Below are 25,795 nucleotides of genomic sequence, written 5' to 3' on the forward strand. Positions count from 1 at the left end.
CCTTGCCGGTGCCTCCCAGGACTTTTGTTTCCTTTAACTCAATCCTGCTGAAACCTGGCACCGCTGGGGAAAGGGGACGAGCGAGGGAAGGGGCGGCGCGGCTTGGGTTACCTCGGCCCTAAGCGAACGGGGTGCCGGCACCCCTTTTCCCCCCGCCAACAGAGGATGCCCCAAAGCGGGTGTTTATCAAGAAACACCCCTGGGACTGCATTTTCCCCCCGGAAGAAAAAAAAAAAAAAAAAAAAAGCACAATTTGGGGGTGATGCAAGCCGCCTGGGCGCCCGCTGGGCTGTGCAACTCCCCCCCCCCTTGCCGCACCCTCCCCGCCAGCGGGAGTTTTGCCCAAGTAAAGAAACGAGCTTGGTTGACGGCGGAAAAAAAGTTAATTGTTAAAAAAGCGGCTGGCCCTGAGCCCTGGTCCCGGCGGCGAGCCGGGGGCGGCCGCAGGAGCCTCCCCCCAGAGAAGCGTCAGGCACCGCGCTGCTCAGGCAGGGGGGGGGGCCAAAACTGCTGTTTGTGTACATGCGCAGAGAGAGGGGTGGATTTTTTTATTTTTTTTCTAAAGATGGTTTAACTAGCTGTTTGTTTAAAGAGTCGTGAAAGCGAAGCTAGGTTGTAAAGAAAGAAAAAAAAAAAAAGCAAGCACAACCCAAGCAACCAGCCCACCTAATCAGAGCCTGCCATCAATGCCTAGAGCCTGCAGGTCCTTTTGCTTTACAGCAGTTGAGGGAATTTTGCAGCAACAGCCATTGAGCCCTGCTGAAATTCCTGTAAGTTTTTATTTATTTTCTTTAACATAAAAGCATCCCTTTCAGGAGGAGGGGGGGCAAAGAAGTCTTTTTCACCTCATGTTTGTGCTTGCATTAGTGAAGACCACTTAACAAGTAGCTCATTGCAACTTACAAAGAGTTATTTAATTGCCAGCGCATTAAAAAAAAAAAGGCAAAAAAGAAAAAGAAAACTGCCTTGGCTATGAATGAACAGACCTTTATGGAGGGCTGGAAGTTCATGAATGAATCCCACTAGGTTTTTCAATGACATGGGGTGACCAGACCTCAAGGACAAGTCTTAGGTAATCCGGGATTTTTTAAACGAACCAGTGCCAGCACACAGTATAAATATGCCAGAGCGTCTTCCGTTTGCGGGATTCGGCTGTTGACTGGATGTCTAGTCAAAAAGCCATGAGAATATATGGGTTGAGCTGGGATAAACTGGGATAAGTCAGGCCTCCCTGCCAGCCCGGTGAGCCAGCCACCACCACAGCCGCTTTTCACGATTGTTGGGGCCCCGGCGGAGCTCCCCTGCTCCCCCCATTCTGGCATCAGCTGGGAAAATGGGTGGGAAAAGCCAGTGGCATCGCCTGGGCGGCAGAGGCAGGAGAGGAGGTTGCAGGAGAGAAGGAAAAAGTGACGCAGGCACGCTTCCGGCAGAGATGGAAATTTTCTTCCCCAAAAGGCTCCGCTTTATGGCAACGACCACAGGCTGGGCTAGGCACAGAAATGAAGCAAAATGCTCCCAAAAGTCCCCAAACACCCCAGTGGGGTCATCTCATGATCCCGTGCCACCTCCCACAGCAAGCCCTGCTGCAAACTTGCACAAATCCCCAGATCCTGGGAAATTTGCAGCCACATCTCCCGCAGCGCGTCCTCATGGGCCACCAGCTGCCACTGCCAGCACGCCGTGCACCAGCTGAACCGGGGCCACTGCGTGGGCCAGTACATAAACGGTCGAGAAACACTTTGGGATTCTAGTTTTGAGTTAAAAGCATCGTTTTTACGAGCTCCTCGGAGCAAACACATCCCTTTCTAAATGCCTGGAAAAGTCCCAGCAAGCTGTGTGTGCTCCCATACCCCAGCAAACAATGATAATGCTTAATGCTAGAAACATGCGCACCATTATTTTCTTATTAAGCACCCCTCCATTTGCTGCTATCGTTGGTTTATTATTATTTCTATGGTTTGCAAGGCAGCCTGCCTAGGGGCCCCATCAGGATCAAGGGCCCCCCAGTGCATTGTGCAAACTTATTGTAAAGTAAAAATAAATAACTGAAAATAAAGCTAGCCTCTGCCCGCAGGAATTTGGAGAATTAGTCATATTGATCACTCATAGTCGCGTCTACAAAGGACCACTGGCCGAAGCAGAGCACGTTTCTGCATGGAGGGGAGAAATCAAGGCAACGGTGTGGCACCCCAAACTTTTGGGGCAATATTTCTCAGCAGGTTGGTGCCAATGTCTTTGAAGAAGCTTGTGTTGACTTGGCCCCACATTCCCATGGAAAACCACGTTTTTTTTTCTCATTTTTCTACCCTGCCAGATGACACCCTGTGAACTTTCCAGAAGGGCCATCCTGACTTCTACCAGCCCATCCCTCGGAGGGGAAGGGAGCATCACTCCACGAAGGCATCACCCCAGATACTTTCCAACACGCGAACCGGACCGACAGACCGTGAGGTTTCCCACCGCCTGCCTTGACCCTCGCAATTGTCAAGTCCTGCCCAAAACGGCCCGACGGAAGGCCGGAGCCAGGGTTTCTCATGCTTTGGTGCCATGGAGGGAAGCGGATGAGGGAGACTGACACCGCAGAGGGACCTGAGTGCCCCTGGAAGAGCCCCGTGCTTGGTTTTCGCGAGCCGCGGCAGACTCGCACCTCACATCGCAGCTGTGCTGGAAACAGCAAGGAATTCGTGTGGCGGCTTTGCTCCTCGACACATCAACAGCTTCGGGATGATGAAACCGTGTCATCTGCATCTGTACTTTTTCTTTCAGAGTTCTGGCAGTTTTATGAGGGAACCAGGAAGAAAAAGTTCTTTTTCATTCAGGAACTGAGACATTTCAGCTAATTTCAGGAGAAGTCTCTGTCTGATTTTTTTTCTAAGGCCATTTTGGATTGAAAAAAAGTACACTGAACATAAATTTTGGTTTAAAAATGTGCATCAGCCCTCTCCATCCCTCCTGTTCATCGCTAGATGTTTTCATGTTTTCCAGTCCATCTATCCAGCCCTTAATACCCTCTGGGCTGGTATTAGGAGTGCCAGAAACGATTGCAAAAGCCGAGCCCTGCAGAAGACAGAGACCAAGCACTCGCTGCTGCTCACAGCTTTTGCCTGGCGGTGGAGGAGAGGAAGGAGCGGGTCCCCCCCTTTCTCTCTCCCCCCAGAGTTGTGCACTTCTTCCAGGCTCTGCCCAGAGGCAGCAGCGCTGCGGCCAGCAAAGCCGCTCGCGGGTTTTCAGATCTCAGCCTTGTCCCGGTGCCAAGTTCACAAACATCAGGGGGGAGGTGGGAAGGGGATCTTTTGTTTTGCTTTGTTTTGTTTTGACATAGCTAAAGGTTTTCCTGTAATCAACCGACTTCTTCTAAGGAAAACAGCAAGTCGAGCACACACTGCGCTATCTCACCCGCCCGCTATCTTACCCGCCCGGACTACTCCCATTTGATCCAGTCAGGAGCTATCTAGATCGCCACTGGAATCTGTGACAGGAACAGTTCTTAGCTGAAAATGGGAATAGAATGGCATTCCTGATTAGGTTTTTAAATGCCTGTAATTGGATCTTTTCTCAGTGATATTAGGACTACATGTAGTAAATTAAATTATCCGACTGCAGAAGTGTTTTAACCACAGAGATTTACGTGCCTTGATTCTTTTTATCAGCAGCTTCGCCCTGAAGGGTCTCCTGGTGCTCTTCCTGAGCTTCCCACCATCGCACGCCCTCCCCTACCTCATTCCTCTGGGAGGCCTGGGCTGCGATTTCCCACCCAACCTCATCATGCCATCACCTCCCCCAGCGTGGCCACGAAGGGCTCCCCTTTTTGGGTACCCTCGCTGAGCCACTCGTGGTGGTGACCCTGCACCCATGGCCGACAGCCCGGCACGAATGGGCAGCAGCTGTGGATAAATTAAAAGTACACGTGCACCGAGCACGGGAGAACAGATGAAACAAAGGCCCTTTCTCCTTTATCTGTCAGCACGCGCGGAGGGCATCTGTGCTTAAAAAAAAAATAAAAAAATTGGCTGGACTGGTGTCAGCACATTGAGTCTTCTGCTCGGGGCCAAGGCTGAGACCGAGCTCAGCGCATCTCGAGCCCGTAATCTCTTGGCTGACCTTAAGAGGTATTTGCGAGCGCGGGGCAGAGCCGTGCCCCCCATCTTTTGCTGCACACTGAGATGGAAGAGATGGAGACGGAGAAAAGGCAGCCACTTGCCTGCGAGATCTCTTCCCACCCACCCAAAAGCAGGCAACAAATCCTGCAGAAAAAGGTGCAACGCTTTTGTGGTTCACATACAAATTCACCGCGTGCAGCACCACGAGCCGGATGCAAATGTACTTGCCGCAATTAATTGATTATAGCCTCCCCTCTTATGAGCAAATACACTTTAAAAAATGCCAGGAGTGGTTCACATTGGCTCTGCACAGGTTTTTGCATGTTCCCCTGTGTTTTCCTGAGGGTCTCTCAGACCAGCTTGGAGCACTGTAGTTGCAATTTTGCCCCTCATGTCACTCTAAGTACCTTTTTCGCAGGATCTCAGGAAAAACATATGCCTGAACGTTTGGGAAGGGACCAGGAATTGCATCAAGGTGAGGAGAACACTGAGCATGATGTGCAACCACACAGCTAATCAAAGCGAAGACAAACAGGCACGAAGCAGGGAAATGTCACCTCCCTTCTAATCTCTTGGGTAATTCACAGGGTCCTTGGGCAGGGGAACAAACAAACAAACAAAAAAAAAACAAGTCCAGAAAAACCCTTCAAAGCCAGATTTCCAGGTATGCCTTGCAAAAGCAAAGAAAAATCCAAATTAAAGGACATACCCTGCTGCAGAAAAGGGTCTTTGTGCCTTTACTGGAGCTTGTGGGCAGCCTGCAGACACCACCCACGGGAATGTTTGCCCCAAACCTTTTATATCTCACTGCACACCAGGGCGAGACAGCGCCGGCTTCCTTGCTCCACTGCTTTTGATGGCTCGGATGATTTGTGAAAGGCTAATTTAGGGGATCGTCACGTGCTCGACTCCTGTTGTTCGCAGAGAAAATAACCCCCCCAGGGATGCGCCCACCCAAGACACCCGCGGGGTGGCCCCCGGGGACATGCCCCCCACCAGCATGAGAGCCCCCAAAGACAGTCGGTCACGTCAACACTTGCTTAGGGAGCCCTTAATCTGTGGATTATTGACACGACTGACCATAACATCTCTTTAGGAGCCATTACAGCCCATCGTGTCAGTAGGTACTTACAGAGTCCTTAATCCGCGGATTGACAGGCTAGACCTTAAATTTGTGTCTATGTCTAATGAGGCAGTTTCTTATTACTCAACCTGTACTGTAACCATGATGGCCAAAGAGCCTTAAGATAATTTCTTTAATTCATTAGCAAGTTGCCCACCCAATCACTTAAATGGCTCCTTGCTCCTCAAAATAAGTCAACCTTGCGTAAAAATTGATGGCCTGAGTTTTCCCCAAAAACTTTTGCTTTGTCACCAACAGCAACACGAAATCTCCCTGCCTGGAAAAAGAAAATCTCAATTCTCTGTGTGAAAAGTCAAATTTCTATTCCACCATGAGCCATTTTCACTGCCTGGGGAAGGATGGAAGGCCTTGCACTCAGTTTTCTAAGGGCTGGTGTCTGGAAGCCAAGTCAACTGTGAACAGATTTGAAGTCTTTTGAGTCTGATGGGGACGCAGGGGATAAAATTTGGCAGAAGCCACCATGGGAAGGAGTCCGGGACTGTGATGATGTTTGATGTTTGTAACCAGGGCTTTGGTGCGGACCCATTTAGTGGTGACTGGTGAGACTCTCTCCTGCATTAACGGGAGTGCTCTGCTCGGTCCAGGCACCCTCTGGGGACCCGAGCAGGAATTCCCATCACCTCCAGCAGGGCTGCAAAACCCCCTTGTGAAATCAGCACCAAAATGAGGTGGGGTTGGATGGTGGGAAGAGAAGACAACTGGTCCCCGAGGACATCCCCTGTGGTTTCCAGCACAGCGTGACGGCACCTTGGGCCAGCCATCTCCTGGGGTGCCCAACCTGTCACCCAGCCCCGAACCGTGGGGCTTATGGAGCACAAGAGCAAACTGAGGAAGGGTTTGCTACGAAGCCCTGAGGGTGGGCAGCGTTGTGGCAGAAGGGCCGGGAGGGCAGCCGAGGCGTGAGGAGTACGGCGTGGTTCGCAGCCAGCTGGGGACGTGCACGGGGCAGTGGGGAGCGGGGACAGGAAAGAAAGAACCAAAGTGAAACTGCCGGGTTCATGGAGTCCACCAAACCAGAAATTTGATTCACAAACATCCTATTAGTCATTGCTACTGCCTAATTACGGTGATTAATCAATTACCACGGCTAAAAATTACCCGAGAAGAGAAGAACCTTTCTTGTGCCCGCTTTCTTTAAAAGCCAGCAAGGCTGCAGCCACCGGTCTGAGTCCGCTGCAGCTACAAGGGGGAAAAAAATACACACGCACACACCAAAAATGCCTGTCTGCCTGTCTCCAGTGGTTAGAGAGGAGCCAGCTGACTCCAGTTTCCTCTGTACCAGGCTTTGGGCCTCATCAGCCATGCAAATTATAGAGTACCGTGCTGTCTGAAGGCCGAATTTCGACTCAGCTCAGAGAAAAGCCTTAGAGGAAGGGTGGGGATGAAGAAGCCAGCCAAATCCATTCATAATATTTACAGTAAATGGGCCTCTTTGCTGTTGTTTAGTATACAGTCAGTCTAATTATTTTTGAAGTTTTAATTTAAAGAACCTTCTTTATCTGCCTCTCCTTCTGCACCCCTCAAAGGTGTGGGAAACTTTTCTCTTTTTTCAGAGAGCGGCAGAATGGGAATCCCTCCCCCTGCGCCTCGCCAAGCCCTGCCCGCGATGGGGTGGGAAGAAGGAGGCCTTCTAGGGGGACGGGGGAGACCCCTCCCAGGACAGGGGGAGATATCCCCGGGGGTTTTGAGACCAAAAAGAGAAATCCTGCCCAGCCTGTGGGAGCAGGGTGGGCTGTGCGCTGTGGTTAAGCACAAGGGTGCAGCTGGTGCATGTGGAGCCCCCCAAATCCTAATGCAACCCCCCCCCGACCCTGTTTGTGCCACACACGTCCCCCCCCTGCTCTCCTCCCAGGTGGCCACGACACATCCCTGGAGGAGCAGCTTGCTCCCAAGGCTCCAGGATGCTCCCACAGCCCCTGCCCTCACTCCCACGGGCTCCTGCGCCCCATCCGCGTGCATTTCGTACAAGCCAGCGTGATCCCATTTTAAGGACAATCGGGGAGGTTTCAGGAGATTTCAGAGGCTCCTCCTGAACACGCAGGAAACCCCAGCAAGCCTTAGCGGTGCCATGCACCCGCCAAGCAACTCGGGGCTGGTCCCGGCCCCGGATGGCGGCGTTGGTGAACAAACGCCTCCCTGCCTGGCTTCCAGCAGGGCACACCCCTTCTCCACCTCAACCCACCCCAGAGCTGAACCAGAAACCTTCTGAGAAGGAGAAACCAGCACACAAAGGGCTCCCGAGTTACAACCACGCAAAGCAGACCTGAGGCTGAGCTTGCCAAAATCCCCTCTCCGGCGACAGCGACCTGCCCATCGCCCTCTTGGCGCAGGGATAAATCACCACCGCCGCCACCAAAGCCATCGGAGGCCACCGGGTCCCCACGAGCTGCGGGGTCACTGCCCTCCCGAGCGCAGCCCCCCGAGCTCAGTTTTGGGAGATGAAGACCTTGGAAGGCTTTTGCAATTCAAAATAAAAGCACGGCTCCTCTGATAAGACGGGCGCTGCCATCCGGTCCCGGCGATGCCCCGGCGAGCGGGGACGCGGCCCCCAGGAAAGCCGCAGCTCTCCGCGTTTTATTCTCCCCACTGACAACATGCAGCTATGCGGGTTACATGTTAAAGGGCTTGTAAAGGCCTTAGTAAAAACTGATGCATACTAGGCTAGTATTTCCAAACTGATACCTAATACCGAGATGTGTGTTACGATTTTCTCCTAAGTGCATTCCGCGCACGCACACAGACACACACACGGGGCATCGCCGCCGCTCTCATTTCCGTAATGAAAAAAATCCTCTCCTTGCAGCACACTGACCTGTAATTCTCCCCAAAGTTATTGCAAGACCGAAAACAGACGTTTCCCGAAAAAAAAAAAAAAAAAAAAAAAAAAAAAAAAAAAAAGACCACCGCCCACCCCGCACAGAGCTCTTTCCTAGAGGGCAGGGAACGGCTTCTTGCGGGGATGTAAAACATGGAAAAGCACGGCTGGAACAAAAGTCCTTTTCACGCCCGCCGTGCCCCCCCCCGGCCCCACTCCGTAACAATTATGAAAACTGTTTAGCTGGGATGGCATTTGGAGCATTTACTGCATTCCTGCCAATAAATTCCATTCCCGGATCTGATGGAAAACGCGCCCCCTCTCCCCTCCCCTCCCTGCCTTCATTCCTCCTGTCTTTCTTTACAACCTAATACCCTGTCGACTCGGGGCCAGGGCCTACTTAGGGGGAAAAAAAAACACCCAGCGCCAGACTGGAGACAGCATGCAGACTGAAAAAGTTAATCATTACTTCTGTCTGCCTTCATAATCTAATCACGCCTATTCCTAAGAGCATGCGGCAAAGCCCGCGCGCGCGCAGGCCCGCCGGGGCTGGGTCGCCACGGACAGACGGACGGACGGACAGACAGATGGCACCGTTCCCCCCCCCCCGGCCAGCCCCGTGCCCCCCGGGCAGGGCGCAAGCCAAGCGCCCAAGGGACGGCGAAAGGCTCTTGGACTGAGTTCACAAGCCAGGAGCTGCCTCGCCACGCACACACCCCTCCCCTCGCCTCTCGCTTTGCTCTGGATTAATAATGCTGAGCAATTATAGAGAATATTACGTTCATTAAGTAATTAACCCTCCCGGCGCTCCGGCGGAGCTGGCACCCCCGTTTCGCAGACGGAGAGCCGGGACCGTCGGAGGTTTCGGTACTTCGCCCCGAGCTACGAAGCAAGCAACACCCAGCTGAAAAGCCCCAAAAAGCTGCTTGCTCCTGGAGGAGCTGGCTTCGTCCAGCAGCGTGGTGGCACGGGGGACACTTAATCAGCATCCTCGCCGTCCCAGGAGACACGCCTCGGTGCATCTCCCGCAGCCCCCAAATGCTTGCTTTCTGCCCCCAAAATCACCTCGCTGCGCCGTCCCAGGTGACACCCGCCCGGTGACACCCGCGACACATTTTCCACGCTCGCTCTGCGGGGCTGTGACAGAGAACAGAAAAACCGCAGGCCTCTCCGCGCGGAGATTTATGAGTTTGTTCCTTCTAATGAGCTAAAAAGTCTCAGCCCGGCTTCCAAAGAAAATGAATTCATCGGTTCAAGCGCAGTGATGTAACTTCAGGCTCCCGGCTCCTTTTCCAAATAAAACTGCTGTTACTCGATTCCCGCGCCGCCGCTCGCAGCACGGCTTTATGGGGTTATTTGCCCGGGGAGGCGCGGGGTGCCCCAACCCGGCTGCACCCCGCATCGCCCCCCCCCCCGCTTCCTCGGTGCTTTCTGCTTTCCTCCCGCGTGCCCCGCTGCAGATAGCCGCGGCACCTCCCCGCGCTGCCAACCCCACGGCAGACATCAAAGCGCGGGCGGCCTGGGCAGGAGCTCCCCCTCGGCGGCAGAGCCCGGGAATTTTTAGTATCTCTAAGCCAGAGCCATCGGTTTCATCACCGCGAGTCACCGGGGCGGGAGCCAACTCCACCGGTTGTAAAAGCAGAGGATGTTTGAACTTTCACCGCCTCCCCGGCACCCGGGTTTCTCGGCCGTAAATCAGCCCGTTTCGGGGGTGAAGGAGCACCTGAGCGGGAGGGGACGGGGACGGGCACGGCCGGGGCGCGGGGCAGCTCTGCCCCACGGAGCCGCGCCGCCGCAACGCTCGCCGCTGCGAGCCAGCGCTTATTTAATCAGCGCTGGCAGCTCTACAAACAAAATCTATTCAAAAAGAAAATTACCATTCATAGACTCCTGCTCGCTTATTATGTACACATAGATGTACATACTTGCAACAATACTCCGAAGGCTCAGCAGCCGGAGCGCTCCTGAGCGAGCAGCTCGATGCAGAGATCCGCCTGCCCACCTGCCCCACAGGAAGGGAAAGCCCTGGAAAGCCGTGCGGGTGTGCTGGGGCCCAGTGATTTACCCCAAAAAGCGAGGGGGAGGCAACTGAGCCTGCGGTCACCGAAACCCGGCGCCGATGCCCTGCTCTGTCCTCGAGGATGAGGAAGGGCACAGCACGGTGGCACACACCGTCCGCGACAGCAGCGGGTGGAAACCAGAAGAGATTGAAGAGGAATGAGGGAAAATGGGCGAGAAATGAGCCACATTCAGTCTCTGCCCTCCAGCAGGGATAGGAGTCCCAAGGGAGGGAGCCACGCTCCAGCCCCGCACCCGGGGACACCTCCAGCATCCTGGCAGTCCCGAAAGAGCCCGGGGCACGGCAGGAGCCAGGGGACAGGGAGCTGGAGCTGCGACACTTTTTGTGCAGCGAGGTTAAAAGGGTAGAGAAGGGCTGAGCCAGCTCTTACAGAGCTGCTCTTTTTTTTTTTTTTTTTTTTTTTGCAAGTTAAAACCAAGATAATGACACTGGGTGGGGACCAATTTTGAGGGCTGAGCAGCCAAACCAAAATTAGTCTCCAAGCCAAGAGCTTCCTAGGCCTCACAGTTTGGGGAAGGAAGCTGAGAAAAGTCATGAAAAGATTCTTCAGTAAGTCGAGAAGCGCGGCCGAGTGTAACGTTCAGGCAAAGGTGACCCTGCTATTAAAATATTTTTCAAAATAATAAAAATAAAATAAAGCACTCGAACTGCCTCCCTCTGAAAGGTGGGCCCCACAAGACTGGGGGGGGCTCTCCTTTTCTCTCCTTTTCTTCTCTTTCTCCTCCTCCCCCCCCCACTTTCTTCCCCTTCACTAAACTATGTTTTCTTGTGTTTTTTTTTTTTTCTTGGCTCTTTCCTCATAAAAGACTGATGTAATTTCCTGTCTTGTCCCAATGTTTCCTGTTAATTAACAGGGTGAAAGTTATCATCACGGATTTAAATGGATACCCAAAAAAAGGTTAAAAAAAATAAAAATAAAAGCAACGGGAGAGAATGGCTGGCTGTGAGCAATGTGTCCCGGGGCACACCTCGTCACCTCCTTTCTCCATTCCTCAACCAGGGACCACCTGCGTGTCCCCTGGGATGGAGCAGCCTTTGCATGGGTCTGGAGCGCAGAGAAAAGCCCAGCCTTCCCCGGGCAAGGATGGGCAAACCCTGCACTGCTCCTTTCTTACCAAAGATATAAAATAAAATAATCGGTGGAGGAAGTGGCAGCCTGGCGGATGGTACCATGGTACCCCACCGCCCCCCAGCCCCATGGGCAGCACCGCTTTCCCAGCAAGCCTCTTTTATTAAAAGTTTAAAACAAAAACAAGAAAGAAAAAAAAAAAAGGCTAATCACAAGCCCTCAGCTGGACATCCTACATGACGCTGAGCACCTTCCCGTCCCGCTGGCACCCGCACCACGCAGGACGGGGCCACGCTGCTTGTGCCGCCCCGTTCCTCAAGAGCAGCGGGACGCAGCACCGCGCCGGGGGCATGCGGCCCGTCCTCGGCCAGGCGTGGGCAAAACGAAGGGATTTCGGCAAAAAAGTGAGGGCGGGGGGGTGTCAGCTTGAACTCGTCTTTCTTCGCGCGCCGCCGCTAAAACGGAGAGCGTGCATCAGCGGTTAATAATATCTCGGCGCTGAAAATAAACTGGAAAGGAAGCTACTTTGTGACAGTAGGCAGGCGGCCAGGCTGCGGCGTGGGTCATTCAATCCTGACGGGGACGGTGGCGGGGCTGGCACTGACCCGCGCCTGGCCTCGTACAGTACCCGCCGAGCGCGGCCGCCGGCCCACCTGCCTCCTGCACGGCTCGGGGGGGTCGGTGCATCCCGTATTCCCCGTGTTTGCCCCCCTCCGGACGGCGCACACCCCGTTTTCCCCCAGCCACGACGCTCCGATGCTGGCGCTCGCGGGCTCCGCATTTAGAAACAGCATCACGCTGTGTCCCCCCATCCCCACCGCGGGTAAATGCATGTGGTTAATGTTACTTGTTCCTATAGTGTAACTGATACCCGATCACAGACAGCGTAGATGGAAAAGATTCAGGCCCCGTCTCTGCCAGCTCAGGACTGCTCCCGTACGAGTGTTTTTGTCCTGTCTCGTTTTAAATGTCCCCAACGATCGGGTTTCCGGCGCTCAGCGGTACATTTTATTTTGCAAGCAGATAGCGGTTTGCATTGCTCTCCGGCAAACACGCAGGCACACCCCTCCCTGGCAACGAGCTTCCAAATTCACCTTTCTGCTCCCATTCCTGCCCCAAAAAGCCCCCAGGTTGCAGGAGAAAAGCCACTGGCCCAAAAGCCACCTGCCTGAAACTGAAATGAGCCGTGAGCCCCTTCGGTGCGGCGAGGACGAGCGAGGTAAGAGGCAGCGACCCTCCCCGGACACCGCGCAGACGTCGCTCGCGGCGGGATTTCTCCTGCATTTTATTGCCGACTGCTCCCAAGGCACCGCTCGGTTGGAAACATCCCGTGGCGCCAACGCAAATGGATCAAGCAGGGATCGCTGCTGGGAAGGGGGATGGAGTGACACGGGCCGAGCGCTCCTGCCATCGCCTGGCTTTTAACCCCTCCTGGGAGGACATCTAGGGGAGCACCGAAACTCCTCCCTGGGCTCTGGAGCAGTTCAAAGCAACTACTCAACAGGTCCCACTGTCTTCTGGGCAGCCCCCAGATCGAGAGCCTGCTTCAAAAGCCCACGGGGGGCAAGGGGCCGAGAGCCGCGGGGCCGGTGCCAAGCGCGGGCCCCCCCCTCCCCGCTGGCCCGGCCGCGCTCTGCCACGGTCAGATGATGTGCGAGGCAGCCGCGAGGCTCCTAGTCTGGCAGGCAGCCTGCTCCGCTCCAGAGGCTCCAGCGCTGTCATTCGCGCGTTAACCCCTGATAACCTTGTCCTTCGGAGGACGGGGACGTGCTTTTTGGGGACGTGCTCCAGGCACGGCGGCTCGCGCTGCTTGTGAACTGCTCCGCAGCAAGGCTGGGAAGGAAAGGGTGCAACAGCATGCAGCGTTGGAAGCAACCAAAAAAAAAAATATTAAAGGGACGCATGCTCAAAAATAAACCCAGAATAAGTGACTTGAAAAAAAATTCCCAAGCAATTGTTTATCCCTGGGACAAATATACAATCCTAGCTACACAGGAAGATGTCTCAATTTCAGATTATAATAGGATGCCAATTTGTAAATAAAGGCATTTCACAGGAGGTTATAAACTCTGTACTACAGGGAGGTGGAAGAGGGGTTGGGAATGGGAAAGCAACCCGGGGGCTGAGCTGGAGAAGCCGCTCAGGATCCTCCTTGCAGTGGGGGGACCAGCGGGACCCGCTCGCGAATAGCTGCGGGTTTAGGCAAGGTGCTTCTCCCCGGCGAGCAGATACCAGCGGGGATCAGAGGCATAGTGAAACATTCCAGGCCTGCCCGCTATTCCATAATGAAATGTCACTCAGCCGCACGCGGCGCCTCTGCAGCAAAGCTGAATCAAACCTGAAGGAAAGCGGCCCATCAGACCCGGCACGGTCCGTTCCCAGGCGAGCGCCACTGGTGACTCTCCAGCCTCCAACCAACTTTCCAGGTCTTTCCCCATCTTTCTGGCGCACGCCTTGAGCGGAGGAGGTGGGAGGGAGATGCTGAGGCTGTGCTCGCCCAGCCTCAAGCCACGGCAGGCTTGGGCTGGTGCCCACCCGGCACCGTCACGCGACGTCCGCTGGCTGCAGGAGGCTCTGGGGCGACTCCAAGGTCCGGGCGAGTTAACAGCCACTGCCGAGCGCAGGCTGAAGGCTGGGCAAACTTTTGCCTTTGGTATTTTATGAATAACCCCAAATTAAAAAAAAAAATTTAAAAAAGCAGCGGAGGTGGCGAGGATACGAGCCAGCTCATCTCGCTCTCTCTGCGTCATGGCCTGGGCTTCTTGGAGAGCTTCTTTGTGCTGGCAGACCCAGCACCGTTCAGCTGTCCCACAGGACAGCCATCTTCTCGCCCACCATGAGCACCACAACCCTGAGCCAGCCAAGAGCCGCCAGCAGGGCTGGAAGAGGGAGATGTCCATGTCCATGTCCATGCAGACACCATGTCCACGTCCCGTGGAGACCCAGCACCACCCCACCACCACCCAGCACCATCAGATGGCTCCTAGAGCGGAGCTGCTCCATGGATTGTACCCATCGCACAACTGGACACCCCCCGGCTCTCCGAGCGTGGCTTTGCTTGTTTGAAAGCACAGTCATAGCCAAACACATCTGCTGGGTACGGGTCACCTCAAAACACAGGAAAAACCACCCTCTGTCTCCTATTTAGGGACATTTTTATCTCCAACGGGATATTTTTGCTCTGTGCTTTGACTGCGTCAGGGATACAAAGGACCTGGGCTGGTAGCACCTGAGTACAACCACCTTGGTGGGTGACACCCCAGCTTACCCACATAGTGACTGCCAAGAATAAAGAGAGATATGTGGTAGTAAGGTGGGGGACACGGGCTGGAGGACGGGACAGATGGGGACAGACAGCAGAGGTGCCCTGAGAAGACGCGAGGGGAACAGCATGGGGTCAAGCATGAGCCAACGCTGCATTAATATCCAGCCAAGCTGCACACAGGCTCCACGGGCTTCTCTGCTCTGATTTTGACCTCTGGAACAAACCTCATCCCCACCCTTTTTTTTCCTATCTTCCCCCCCCTATTTATAACTAAGCCACTAAGCCAGCTAGGTCACAGACGTGTCGTGTGGCTGGGTCCCCACCCCTCGCACTCTGCCCCCTTCCACAGACTGCCACCGACGACGCCAAAGCACAACTCCACTACACGGGAGGTCACCCCGAGCATTTCGGGGACACCCGTCCCTTTGTGGGGGACTCCCTGTGACCGCATTTTCACATTCAGCTCCCCTCCTTCTTTTTTTCACAGAGGCAGGGTCAGCTTGGTGGTTGTGGGGGGGAAACACTTGTGGATACCGCTCTCCATCCATCACCCCTGCCGTGCCATGCCGTGCCATGCCGTGCCATGCCACACACCCTCCCAGCTCCTCCTGCCTCTGCCCTCCCAGCACCTCTGGTATTCATCAATAAAACTGCCTTCGGCCTCCAGGAGAAAGCAGCCCTGCCAGCAGCCGGACCCGCGGCTCCCCTCATCAAAGGATCCTCGCTTCAGTTCCCTTCTTCATGCTCCTCTGACAACGCCCTCATCCTCCCAAAGCCCCATCCAGCTTTCCTGTCAGAATGGATGTCGACCCCGGGCTGGCCCGCTGCCCAAATTCTCCGTTGCTGATAGTGATCTGCCTCACCAAACCTACCCGTCTGCCTTCGAGAAGCCAGGCCAAGCCTACCGGTTCTGAACATGACTACAACACGGGCATCTGCTGCCCAAAGCAACCGCTCCAGGCACCCACGGTGCTACAGAACCAGACGGCCACCATCCCTCCACCACGTCCTCAGCCTCCAAATCGACAGAAATGGGGGTTTCATGGCGTTTCGTAAAGTCGCCCCCCCTTTGTAAGGCAGACTGGAGCATGGGTTTTCCACTAGGCCTCTGCGGCCTGCGCCTGCCCGAACCCAGATGAGCGCTCGTCCCTGAGGCAAAGCGCTCCAAGCCCGCCCCGACTCATTAATGCCCTCTTCACATGCACTCTTCTGCTAACTAAAATATGCCGGGGAAAAAAAAAAAAAAAAGAAAAAAAAAGAAGGTTAGCTTTAGAGAATTGCTGCAAACTGCATTTATTTTCCTTTCTCGACTGGGTCTCTCCAGTTGGGAATTTTCAGCGCTGCACTTCTGTGAGCGGAGCGGAGATGCCAGTAAATCAGACCAAATTCAAAACAAATGCTCTTTCATGTGGAGGCATTCGGCTTTGTTTCATGGCTTGTGTAGCTAACCGTATCCCTCCATGAGTCAACTCTCCTATCAGCTCCTCATTAAACTAAATGGCTACAATTACATTTGTGGAGGAAAAAGAGTGGTTAATGATCGTAAAAGGTTCTGTTTCCAGGCTTTTGGGGGGGAAAACCTTTGATAACCAAAAGAAAAATAAATCCAATCACGTGAAATAAAGAAAAATTGCCCTCAGAGGGGGGACGGCGCTTTCTTTTGGGGGGGAAGGGGGGGCTCTGTTCATCCAGCTCCTCGGAGCAGCCCCCCGCCCCAAGGCGCAGTGCTGGGGCTCCCCTCCTGCAGCCCTTCGGAGCAAGCCGGCTGATTTCCTGCAGCCCAGGCCCCCACCTCCCTCCTTCCCTTCAGGAGCAGAGCAGACAGACGAGATGTTATCAATAGCCGAACCTTTCAGAAAGCCCCCTTTTAAAAGTGAGTACTTCCTCTGCTTATTTCATGTGGTATCCTGTGGAACTGAACTCTCTCCTCCCCTCTGCAATGGGCATATTTCAGGAGGAAAAAAAAAAAAATCTAACAACATCCTTATTGTGTTGTTTTGCTCCTTGTCTCCTTTCTTTTTCCAGTCTCTTTTTTCTTCCCTGCCTTCCCTAATGCTAGAGGCTCCAATGGCAAAAAAAGGAAAACCCAACATCCCACCATGCTAAAAAAAAAAGCGCAGCAACAAGTTGCTCCTTTCCCTCTCCCCCTCCATTTGATTAATTCTCATTAGGGCCTTTGAACAAACAGTATGCTCCCCTCTCAAATAACAGACAAGGTATATATTACACCGAAAGAAAAACAAACAAGGCTCACTTAAAGACATCCACACCAAATGCAATTCCTGGAGAGAGCGAAAGACACGCAGACCCGCGCGCGCGCACGGCCGCCGCCGACATATTTCTGAAATTCCAGTCTCAGGGCAATGAGCTGCGTAACTGCTCCACAAATCATAAATCAGGGAGACAAGCCGACAAAGAGAGCACCTTCCAACATCAGCGAGTACATGCAGGTACATGGTTTCAGACACTCAGTGAGCACGCACAACTGCTTTCATCTGGCAGCATCAACGCGTATAGGCCAGCCCCAGGACTGGCCTGGATGGGGAGGAAGAAGGGCTACTGGAGGCTTTGCACCTCGGAAACCACCCTCCAAACCCCCATCCCATGATGGCTGAAGGAGGTGGGAAATGGGAAAATGAGGGAAATTCAGCGCCCTCTGCAAAAGCCGAGCCTCACGCACAAAACTTTGGGTGCCGGTTACCCCAACCAGCAAAGCCCCAGACAGCGGTGCCACCGCCGCCAACCAGGCCAGGACAGCTCGACACCATCCGCTTCTGCAAGGGACACCCACACCTGCTCCGATAATCCATGCATCCAACCAAACCGATGGCCAACATCATTCGGCCTTCCCCGACACACCTCTTCCTGCCTTGCTCCGAAATTAATGGAGCGTAAGGCTGGAGTTCAAAGGAAACACAGGCTTTCGGGGAGGGACAGCTTCGCCTGAGATTTGAACGCATCCTCTGCAAGCGAACCTGCTACTGAAACGAGATCCAACGCCCCATCTGAGCATGCCTTTCTCAGCAACTCGCATCTCCAAACCCCCCCCCACGCCCGTTCTCGGCCAGGTGGGACCCTCGGTTGAGGGGACCCAAAGGGACGTGGTGGAGAGACCCGCGGGCAGAAGTAAGGTCAACAAGAGGTGTCTTACCTGAAAGCCCCCCAGGGGCTAGACAATTAGTTCCCCCTGTTTCAGTGGAGGAAGGCACAGAGTCTGGACAATCTGCTGCAGCGGAGGGAAAGAAGAAGAAGAAATCAGTATACATGCGTTTCTTTGCAGGCTCCCAGCGCCGCCGCGAGCGGAACACACATTCCAAAGCGTTTAACAGGAAGCGATTACTAATTGTCTGCACAGACACGGTAGTTCATCAAGATGCATCCACCCTAACTCATCGCCTCAATCAAGGCTCCGTGCTGCACTTAATCACCAGCCCATGCTGATTATAGACCGGCAAAAATTACAGACTGGCTGCCACCTCTCCATCCAAGTCACCGGGTAATGAAATCAAGGCTGTCCTCCTTATGACAGAGCTGATGGAGCTCCCGAAATGCTTAAATTGCGGCTTTGTGCACCAGATGCAGTCAACACCTGTACTCACCAGAACGGGAACCGAAACGGAAAGGTCTCATCACTGCCCTGCTGCCACAAACGGTCTAAGCTTCTGCTGCCCCGCTCGGTTTTTGTCACCAGCAGCTGCCGCAGACCTCACCCACCGCTGGCCACCCCCTGGGAGCACAGCGTGCACCCATGGGGCCAACCCCTCCAACCACCGACCGAAGGGACAGGGTGAGATTACTCGTCCCGTCTGCAGTTTCTCGTGACACACAAGAAGCTTTTGGGTTCAGACCTTGGGCCTCTCCATCCCGAGCCACCCAAGCATCTGCTCCCCCTGCTCCAGGTGGTGACAGCCAGAAGCCACCACCGGTCCCCTGCTCCTACAGGCAAACCCCAGCTTTTTGGTCACTACCACAGCTGACGCGAGCTCAGGGGCATGCTGTGATGAAGGCAAGAGGAAAGATCCATAAAATTCACGCAACCCCCAGGTCCTCGGCAGGCTGTCAGAGAATTTTGGCTTCACCCAGCTTGGGCTCCCTGATGTCAACTTGCTCACTGCTGTATCTCAAAGCAAGGGCCACGACCAGAAGAGCCCTGATATTTTACTTCCTACTGATAAGTCATTTTTCCAGACTTCATCCCTGAAATCCCAACGAAAAAACCTCCTGTGTTCATAACCTTATTTTATCAGAGTATAGTATAAGCCCTAACAGGAATATACAGTTTAACAGGATATACTTAATCAAACTGAAAACAATAGGGGAGACAGGAAATGGACTTACTTGTGAAATACTGTATACTATACACTCTCTAAATGCCTTGTAGTGTTTTCTATTCTTTAAAGAAATTTGCTTTTTCTTCTGTTTAACCCTTTCCGATCCAGACAGAGGATTCCCAATGCCTTGACCTCAACTGCTTGGGCTACAGATGCTTTCTGGGCGCAGGTACATGGTGGGTCCTCTGGCCCCAGTGACACCTCCCTGGTGAGACAGACTCAGAGCCTCCCCAAACACCTGCGCCCCTCCCTGATCCGCACTAACAGTCAAAGGAAAGCCCCAGTACGCTTTCACGACTTATTTACAGCTGTCAGCTCCCTTCCCATCCATGTCGCAGCCAGTTCCCTTGGTCAGCCACCTACGCACACCCTCTGAAGTCTCCCTACAGGATGGTGCTGATGCACCTCCGTGCTAGAACACGGGGGATGATCAGCTGTGGGATCAGCACACAAACACGACCCTCCTGGGCTCTCTGCACTAAACGGGGCTGGTTCCAGCCTCGCACTCTTCATATCACCCACATTTTAGCCAAGGGCTCTTGCTAGTAAGAGGTACTCGAGCTCGTGTTATTTTCGGCACCGGAGAGGTTGCCGGATCGGAGGTTTACACAAGCCTACTGCTTGTGAATCTCCTCCCCAAATTCCCTTGCCGCAATATAAAACCATCGCGGAGACGTCCAATTATTCCCGGTGGCTACCAGCCCAACCCTGCAAGGTGCCGACTGTTTCCTGGAAGTTGCCAAACCTCTGACTCCCATGAAAATCAATGCCACAGGAGGGCATTTGGCTCTGCAAGCAAAACCTCAGCAGGTTTCCTGCCCTCGGATGCTCCGGCACCACCACGACAGCACGTGAGCACCAGGTCAGCCCATGCCCCTCCAAAGCTGCCCGGGATGCCGCGGACGGCTGCGCAGCGTAACCAGCACTGAGCCAAGCTCTGCCAGGCTACGAGTGGGCTACAAGCACGGTCCCTCGCAGCTCCTGTCTCGCTGAACGGTGGGTCAGAGTATCTGCTTGAATTATTTGAGGGCATCACTGTCCCTCTTGCTTCCAACACAGCTACGGGCAGCACAGGGATGCTGAGCTGCCATGCGCCTCCAGAAGCTTGGCTTTGCCCCGCGGGCTCAGCCCCATGCCAGTCGCTGTCACCAGCCCTTGGGGACATCCCAGGTAAGAAACGGGCAAAGTCCTCACCTACGGCTTCTCCTCGGTGAACACATCCAAGCGAGCTGGCCCACACCTGCCCGCAGGTGACACGGCTGTCAAGAGCAGACCTTTGTGCTCTGTGCAAAGTCAGGGAATCAGAATCACAGAACGGTTTGGGTTGGAAGGGACCTTTAAGGACCACCTAGTCCAACCCCAAAAGCGTACCATCATCACATCAACACAGAAGCCAAGGTGGCATTTCACCGGCCGCAGAAGACCCCAGTGCCCTGCTTTAATAAGGCAAATGGCACAGGCTCCCCCAGCACCCTGCCACCAGAAGACATTTGCCATAACCCCACCGAGCGCACCGCTGTCAGAGCCCGTGCTGGTGCAGGTACAGCTGTTCACATGAAGCACTAATAAGACACAGCGCTAGGCACCTAAGTATTTTTATTACCACTATCCCCTTTGATGGAAAAATGCAAGTTTCCTACTGGGTGCACGTCCCCAGCTCCACTGGCACTGTCGCTTTCCTAAGCTGCCCAAGTTAAGCAGAGGCACTGCTCCTACCCAAGGTCCCTGGGGTGGACCAGCAGCCAAAGACACAGGCATCGGGCAGGAGAAGGGCTTTGCGCCATCCCACCGCCTGCTACCATCCCTCCCAGCCCTGGCCAGCACTGCTGAACGTACAGGTGGGAAACGCTGAGCACACAGCACTGCCCGCCGGGCCGCAGGGATGGCAGGGATGCTTGGAACTGGAACACTCGGCACAAGCTGCAGAGGAAGCGCCCGGAAAGCCTGAGCTTGTGCAAGCCACCTGCGCCGACAGACCGAGAGGCTCCGGCGGTGCCTGCCGCGGCCCCGCGCGCCCTGGTAGTCAGAGTTCAACCGCCAAATGGATTTGTCTTTCAAAAGGGAAAAAAAGGAGCACTTTTTGGTGAGTAACCCAGTTGTTTCTGCGTTTCCGATTGGCAGCGTTAATCACTTCCTATTGGCTGATCCGAATAACTTTTCCTTTCGAAATGGCACATTCATGTTCTGCGGCTTTTCTGTTTACACACATTTTGCTACCTTATGTCAACACTTGCTAATGAATAAATATATCACTCGACTAACTGAAAATGAGGTCCTGGCAAAGGCAGATTGGATGTTTAAACCCTGCTAATAGATTTATCCTAACATCTTTACAGGAAGCTGAAGGCAGTCGTTAACCCTTCTCTCCTGCAGCTCCGTAAGGGCAGGCATCCTCCGAGCCCTCTGCAGAGCAGCGTGCGTCCCATGCCGGGATCATTGCTGGAGAGAAACAAGGGCAACGAAGGAAGAAATCTAAACACCGCATGCTTTGGGGCGAGCACCCCATTGTCCAGCCACCATGCAGGTGAAATAATGACAATTTTGCCCAAACCCACCAATCTTTGAGACCCTCAGCATGTCACGGCACAACCCTTCCGCAACCCAGCAGCGAGCAGCACATGCTCGGGATGCTCAGCCTCCTCCCGATGCCCTCGTTCATTCATCAGCCTTTATCTCATGTTTTTTCATGCTGAGGCAAAATATTTCATGCTTTGCAACCCAATTATTTGCTAAACAGCATTGCTTATCTCCACATGGCATGGAGAGGCTTGTTATTGTTTCTAAGAGCTTGCAGAGGGGAAAAGCCCACAGCGTTACAACGTCCTGCCTCGCTGTGCTCCGACGGAGCGCTGGGCAGGATGGGACCCTACCATGGTACCCCAGACATCAGCAGGCACCCCAGGTTTAGGGTTCCTCCTTTCCTTCCTTTTTTAAGAACCGACTGCGGGCAGCCTGAAAAGACTGACTCCACCGAGGCAGTCCCATGGGACTCGTCCAGACTCCAGCGGCAGCCAGTCCCGAGAAACTGCAGAGCAGCAATTTTAGGAAAACTGCTCTTCTGGCAGAAAGAAAAAAAAAAAAAAAAGGAGACCCAGAGCCGGTCTGCAGAAACACATCTATCTTGGACTCCCTGCCCTGCCGTCCCCCGGCTGCCCAGCGTGACAGGGGGGGCACCGTCCCAAAGACACCGCGCTCCAGATCCGCTAATCCCCGGGGAGACAGCAGCTGCCCCTGCCCGGCTTCACCCCGCTTCCGACTCTCCCCACCTCTCCTCCTGCCTTGTGCCAGCCCTATTTATCTAACACCGGCGAGCTCGCTGCCAGCCGAGAGTTTATGCAGACAACCGCAAAAGAGCTGGTGCCAGCCTCAAATGGGCTTCTCCCCTGGCACCCTGACATTCAGTTACAAGCAACAGGCATAAAAAACGGTGCTAAAAGAAAATACTCATTTTTTGACACGCACACCCGCCCCCCCCCCCCCCTTCCTAATTTCCTCAGCCTGACAACATGGGATTAGGCTCCCTTAAAACACAGCAAGATTTCCGCCAAGCCCAGTTGTCAGGTCTCATTTGGGCTCCCAGCCGTCAAGGAGCTGCTTGCCGGAGCTGCACCGTTTCCCAAATTCCTACAAAACCCTGGCAGGCGCAGGAGCGAGCTGCACAACTGCCATTATTACCAGCATGAACCCCCCGTGGCCGGGCACGACACCCGTGGGGCTGCTGACCAGGAGAAGCCGGCAGCAGCCCCAGCCTCGCGTTTTTCCCAGCACAGCCTTCCCAAAACACTCGCTCCAGAGGCCAGCCCGAGGGCCTGAGCTGCACCACGATCCCTCCTCGAGTTTCCTGGCAGAGTTGTAAAATCAGACTTTGTGCAACGCCTCTCTTAGACAGATTACACCTCGATTCTTCCGGGGAGGGGGATCGGAAGGCGCCCCGGCACCCAAGCAGCCCAAAAGCGAAATGCATCAGTGTAACAAAGACATTTTCCCTGAGAAAGGGCTGTTCTCCCTTTTTATCTGAAGGCAGCAGCCTGCATTTAAAAAGGTCCACTTACCCGTTGGTTTGAGAAAATCCATTGGATATCTGGAGTAGGGTGGAGGGGGAGACTCTGGAATTAGAAAAGTACAGAGAAAATAAAGGCAGAGCCATGAGAAAGAAAAAAAAAAAAAAAGATAGGAACTTATGATAACAGTGGCATTCTTTTAGCAAAACTGTTTGTCTTAGCTCTGGGGGTTGGAGGCAGGGCAGCGAGGCGGTGATTGCCTTGATATTTAGCTGTCAGATAAACAAAAGGGGCCGTCTGGCGCCAGTCTCCCTGCTATCTGCCGCTCGGGCTGTCTGATCGGGGCCTCCTTGGCTCGCCGGAGCCGCGGCAGCGCTGGGGCCGGCCGGCTGCGCCAGGCGGCCCCTAATCCCCCGGCACCGCGCGGGGCGGCGGGCAGGCAGCGCCGGGGGGGGGGGTCCCCGCCCCCTCCCCAAATCCGGAAAAAAAAAAAAAAAGAAAGAAAAATAAAATGCCGCGTTGCCCAGTTAGTTAGTTGTGTGTGTGTGTGTTTTGTTTTGTTTTTTAAGGGGGGGTGTTTGGGCAGGGAGGGCGTGTGGCTGCATCGTTGTCCACATCCCCGTCCCCAACCCAATCCCCATCCCTATTCCTATCCTATCCCTACGCCCTGTCCCCCATACTATTCCTATACCGATCCCCATCCTTGACCCCATTCCCTACCCCATCCCAATCCCCACCCGTGCCTCCATCCCCAACCCCATCCCCATCCCAACCCCCTTCTCCATCCCAATCCCCTTCTCCATCCCAACCCCCTTCTCCATCCCAATCCCCTTCTCCATCCCAATCCCCTTCTCCATCCCAATCCCCATCCCCATCCCCATCCAATCCCCATCCCACCCTCACCCCCATCCCCACCCCATCCCCATCCCCATCCCACCCCATCCCGTCCCGCACCTAGCTCGCAGAGCCGGCTGAGGTGGTGCGGGTTGCAGCAGACGAGCTCGGGGTGCGCCTTGCCGTACGACTCGCAGCAGCACAACCTCTTGACTTCGGAGCAGTGCCGGAGGTCGGGCCAGCGGAACACCTTGCAGAGCAGCACGGGCAGCGGGTACCAGTGCTGGCCCAGCCGCGAGTCGCCCTTGGCGGGCAGCAGCAGGCAGGGGGTGCGCGCCCCTCCGCGGGACTCCACGGCGTGCAGCAGCCCCTCCAGCTGCCGCTCCTTCAGCCGCTTCAGCACGGCGTGGGTCAGCGCCTTCAATTCCGCCTCCGCGGCCGCCCGGCCGCCCCTGCCCGCTTTGCCGGGGCAGCACCCGCGCCCCCCGCCGCCGGCATGCGCCCGGCCCTCGGCCGCCCCGCCGGGCTCGCCCGCCTCCTCCTCGCCGCCGGGGGCACGGCTCCGCCAGAGCCGCCGGACGAGCAGCGAGCGTTTGGTCCTGAACATGCGGGACGAGAGGAGGGGCCCCCGGCTACAAAACGGGCATGTCGGCCGCCGCGCATGAAGGGGCCGGCAGCCGGGTCGCGGCGGGGGGAAAGCGGCGGCGGCGGGGCCGAGGAGGGCTGTGGCATGCGCCAGGCTCCGCGCTGGCTTCCTCCGCCGCCCGCCGCGAAGGGTGCGAGGAAAAGGGGGCAATAAGCGGAGGAAGAGCGAGGGAACCAGGGGAGGGGGGAGCCGCCTCTCTGTCTCGCTTCGCCCCCCGGAGAAAAAAGGAAAGAGGGCGAAAATGCCGCCTAGAGCGCGGCGCCGCGGCGCATCGCGCGGGGGGAGGCGGGCTGGGCTGGCCGGCGCCGCGCAGCCCTGCGCGGCTGCGGAGCGCGCCTGGAGCCGCGGGGGATCCTCGGCCTCCCCGGGGCCGCGGCTCCCATCAAGCCGCCAGTTTGGGAAGGGAGGGGGGCGGCGGGGATGCGACGCGGGGCAGAACGAAGGAATTAAAAAGAAAACAGCGAGCCCAAACGGTGGAGATCAAAAAAAAAAGAAAAAAAAAAAAAAAAAGGAAAAATAAAAATTAACAACAACAACAAAAAAAACAACCACCGACCCTAAGATTCGGCCGTCGGAATCGATTTAAGCATCTGTCACAAAAGAGAAGAATAAGCGCATCCAGAGTGTTGTATCCCTTTTGAAAGCCCAGGTCGTCCTGATGCGGGGTTTGGGGTTTTCCTCCTTCTTCCCAAAGGCTTTAATCCACACGCACACACAGAGTCTTGATCCGGCTGCTACGAAAAGAAAGAAAGAAGAAGAAAAAAAAAAAAAGTGGGGCTGTGTCCCTCCTTCCCCAGCAGCGTGCTGCCGGCGGCGAGAGCCGGGCGGCGCTGCCCGCCCCCCGCTCCGCTCCGCTCCCCTCCGCGCTGCTCCGCGGGCACCGGGGGGGCCGCTGCCACCCGCCGCCTCCCCCGGCGCCGTGCTTACATGGGGACCCTCTCCGTGCTGCCGGCGCGTCTGGCTCTTTCTTTTTATTATTATTATTATTATTCTTTTTTTTTTTTTCCTCCTCTCTCCTCCTTCCTTCCTTCCTTCCCCTCCTCCTTCTCCTCCTCCTCCTGCTTCTTTTTTTTTTTTTTTCTTTTTTTTCCTCCTTTTTTTCCTCTTCCCTCCGCTGGCTGCAAAGAGGCGCCCTCCCCGCACCAGCGCCTCCGTCTTCCCTTGCTGCGGGGGAGCCCCGGCGGCGCGGAGCCGGGCGCGGCGGAGCGGAGCCGGGAGCGGCGGTGCCTGCGCGCTCGGCCGCGCCCGCCCCCCCGGTGCCCCCCCCTCCGGCGCCTTCGCAGTGCGCAGCGGCACGGCCCCGGCCCGGCCCGGCCCGGCCCCGGCCCCATCACGTGGGCGTCTAGACACCGTGTCGCTCCGGGAGAGGAAAAAAAAAAAAAAATTATATATTTATATATATATATATATATTTATCTCCGACCGCCTTGCGCAAGCGGCGGCTCGGGTTGCCGAAAGGTTGTGGCTGTGTCGCGCCCCCCTCCGCCGCCGCTGTGCCTCTAGGATGATG

At 55.2% G+C, this 25,795-nt stretch overlaps 1 protein-coding gene across 3 annotated transcripts in view; it reads right to left on the reverse strand.

The window, feature by feature from the left end:
• Window positions 1–25,513, reverse strand: part of LOC310889062 (mothers against decapentaplegic homolog 7-like) — a 28,828-nt gene extending 3,315 nt beyond the window's left edge. The window contains exons 1-4 of one of the 3 annotated variants that reach the window (XM_083816059.1): window positions 25,213–25,513; window positions 23,760–25,016; window positions 22,857–22,910; window positions 17,625–17,696 (exon numbers count right to left, since the gene is read on the reverse strand). In XM_083816059.1, the coding sequence (XP_083672185.1) occupies window positions 17,625–17,696; window positions 22,857–22,910; window positions 23,760–24,246 (613 nt within the window). In that variant the 5' untranslated portion in view covers window positions 24,247–25,016; window positions 25,213–25,513. Of the gene's footprint in view, window positions 1–17,624; window positions 17,700–22,856; window positions 22,911–23,759; window positions 25,020–25,212 lie in introns of those variants that run through there. The other 2 variants (XM_083816058.1, XM_083816057.1) reach the window with 2 other exon arrangements.
• Between the last annotated feature and the right edge of the window lie 282 nt (window positions 25,514–25,795).

Source organism: Anser anser (assembly GCF_964211835.1).
Source record: "Anser anser genome assembly, chromosome: Z".
Taxonomy (NCBI): domain Eukaryota; kingdom Metazoa; phylum Chordata; class Aves; order Anseriformes; family Anatidae; genus Anser; species Anser anser.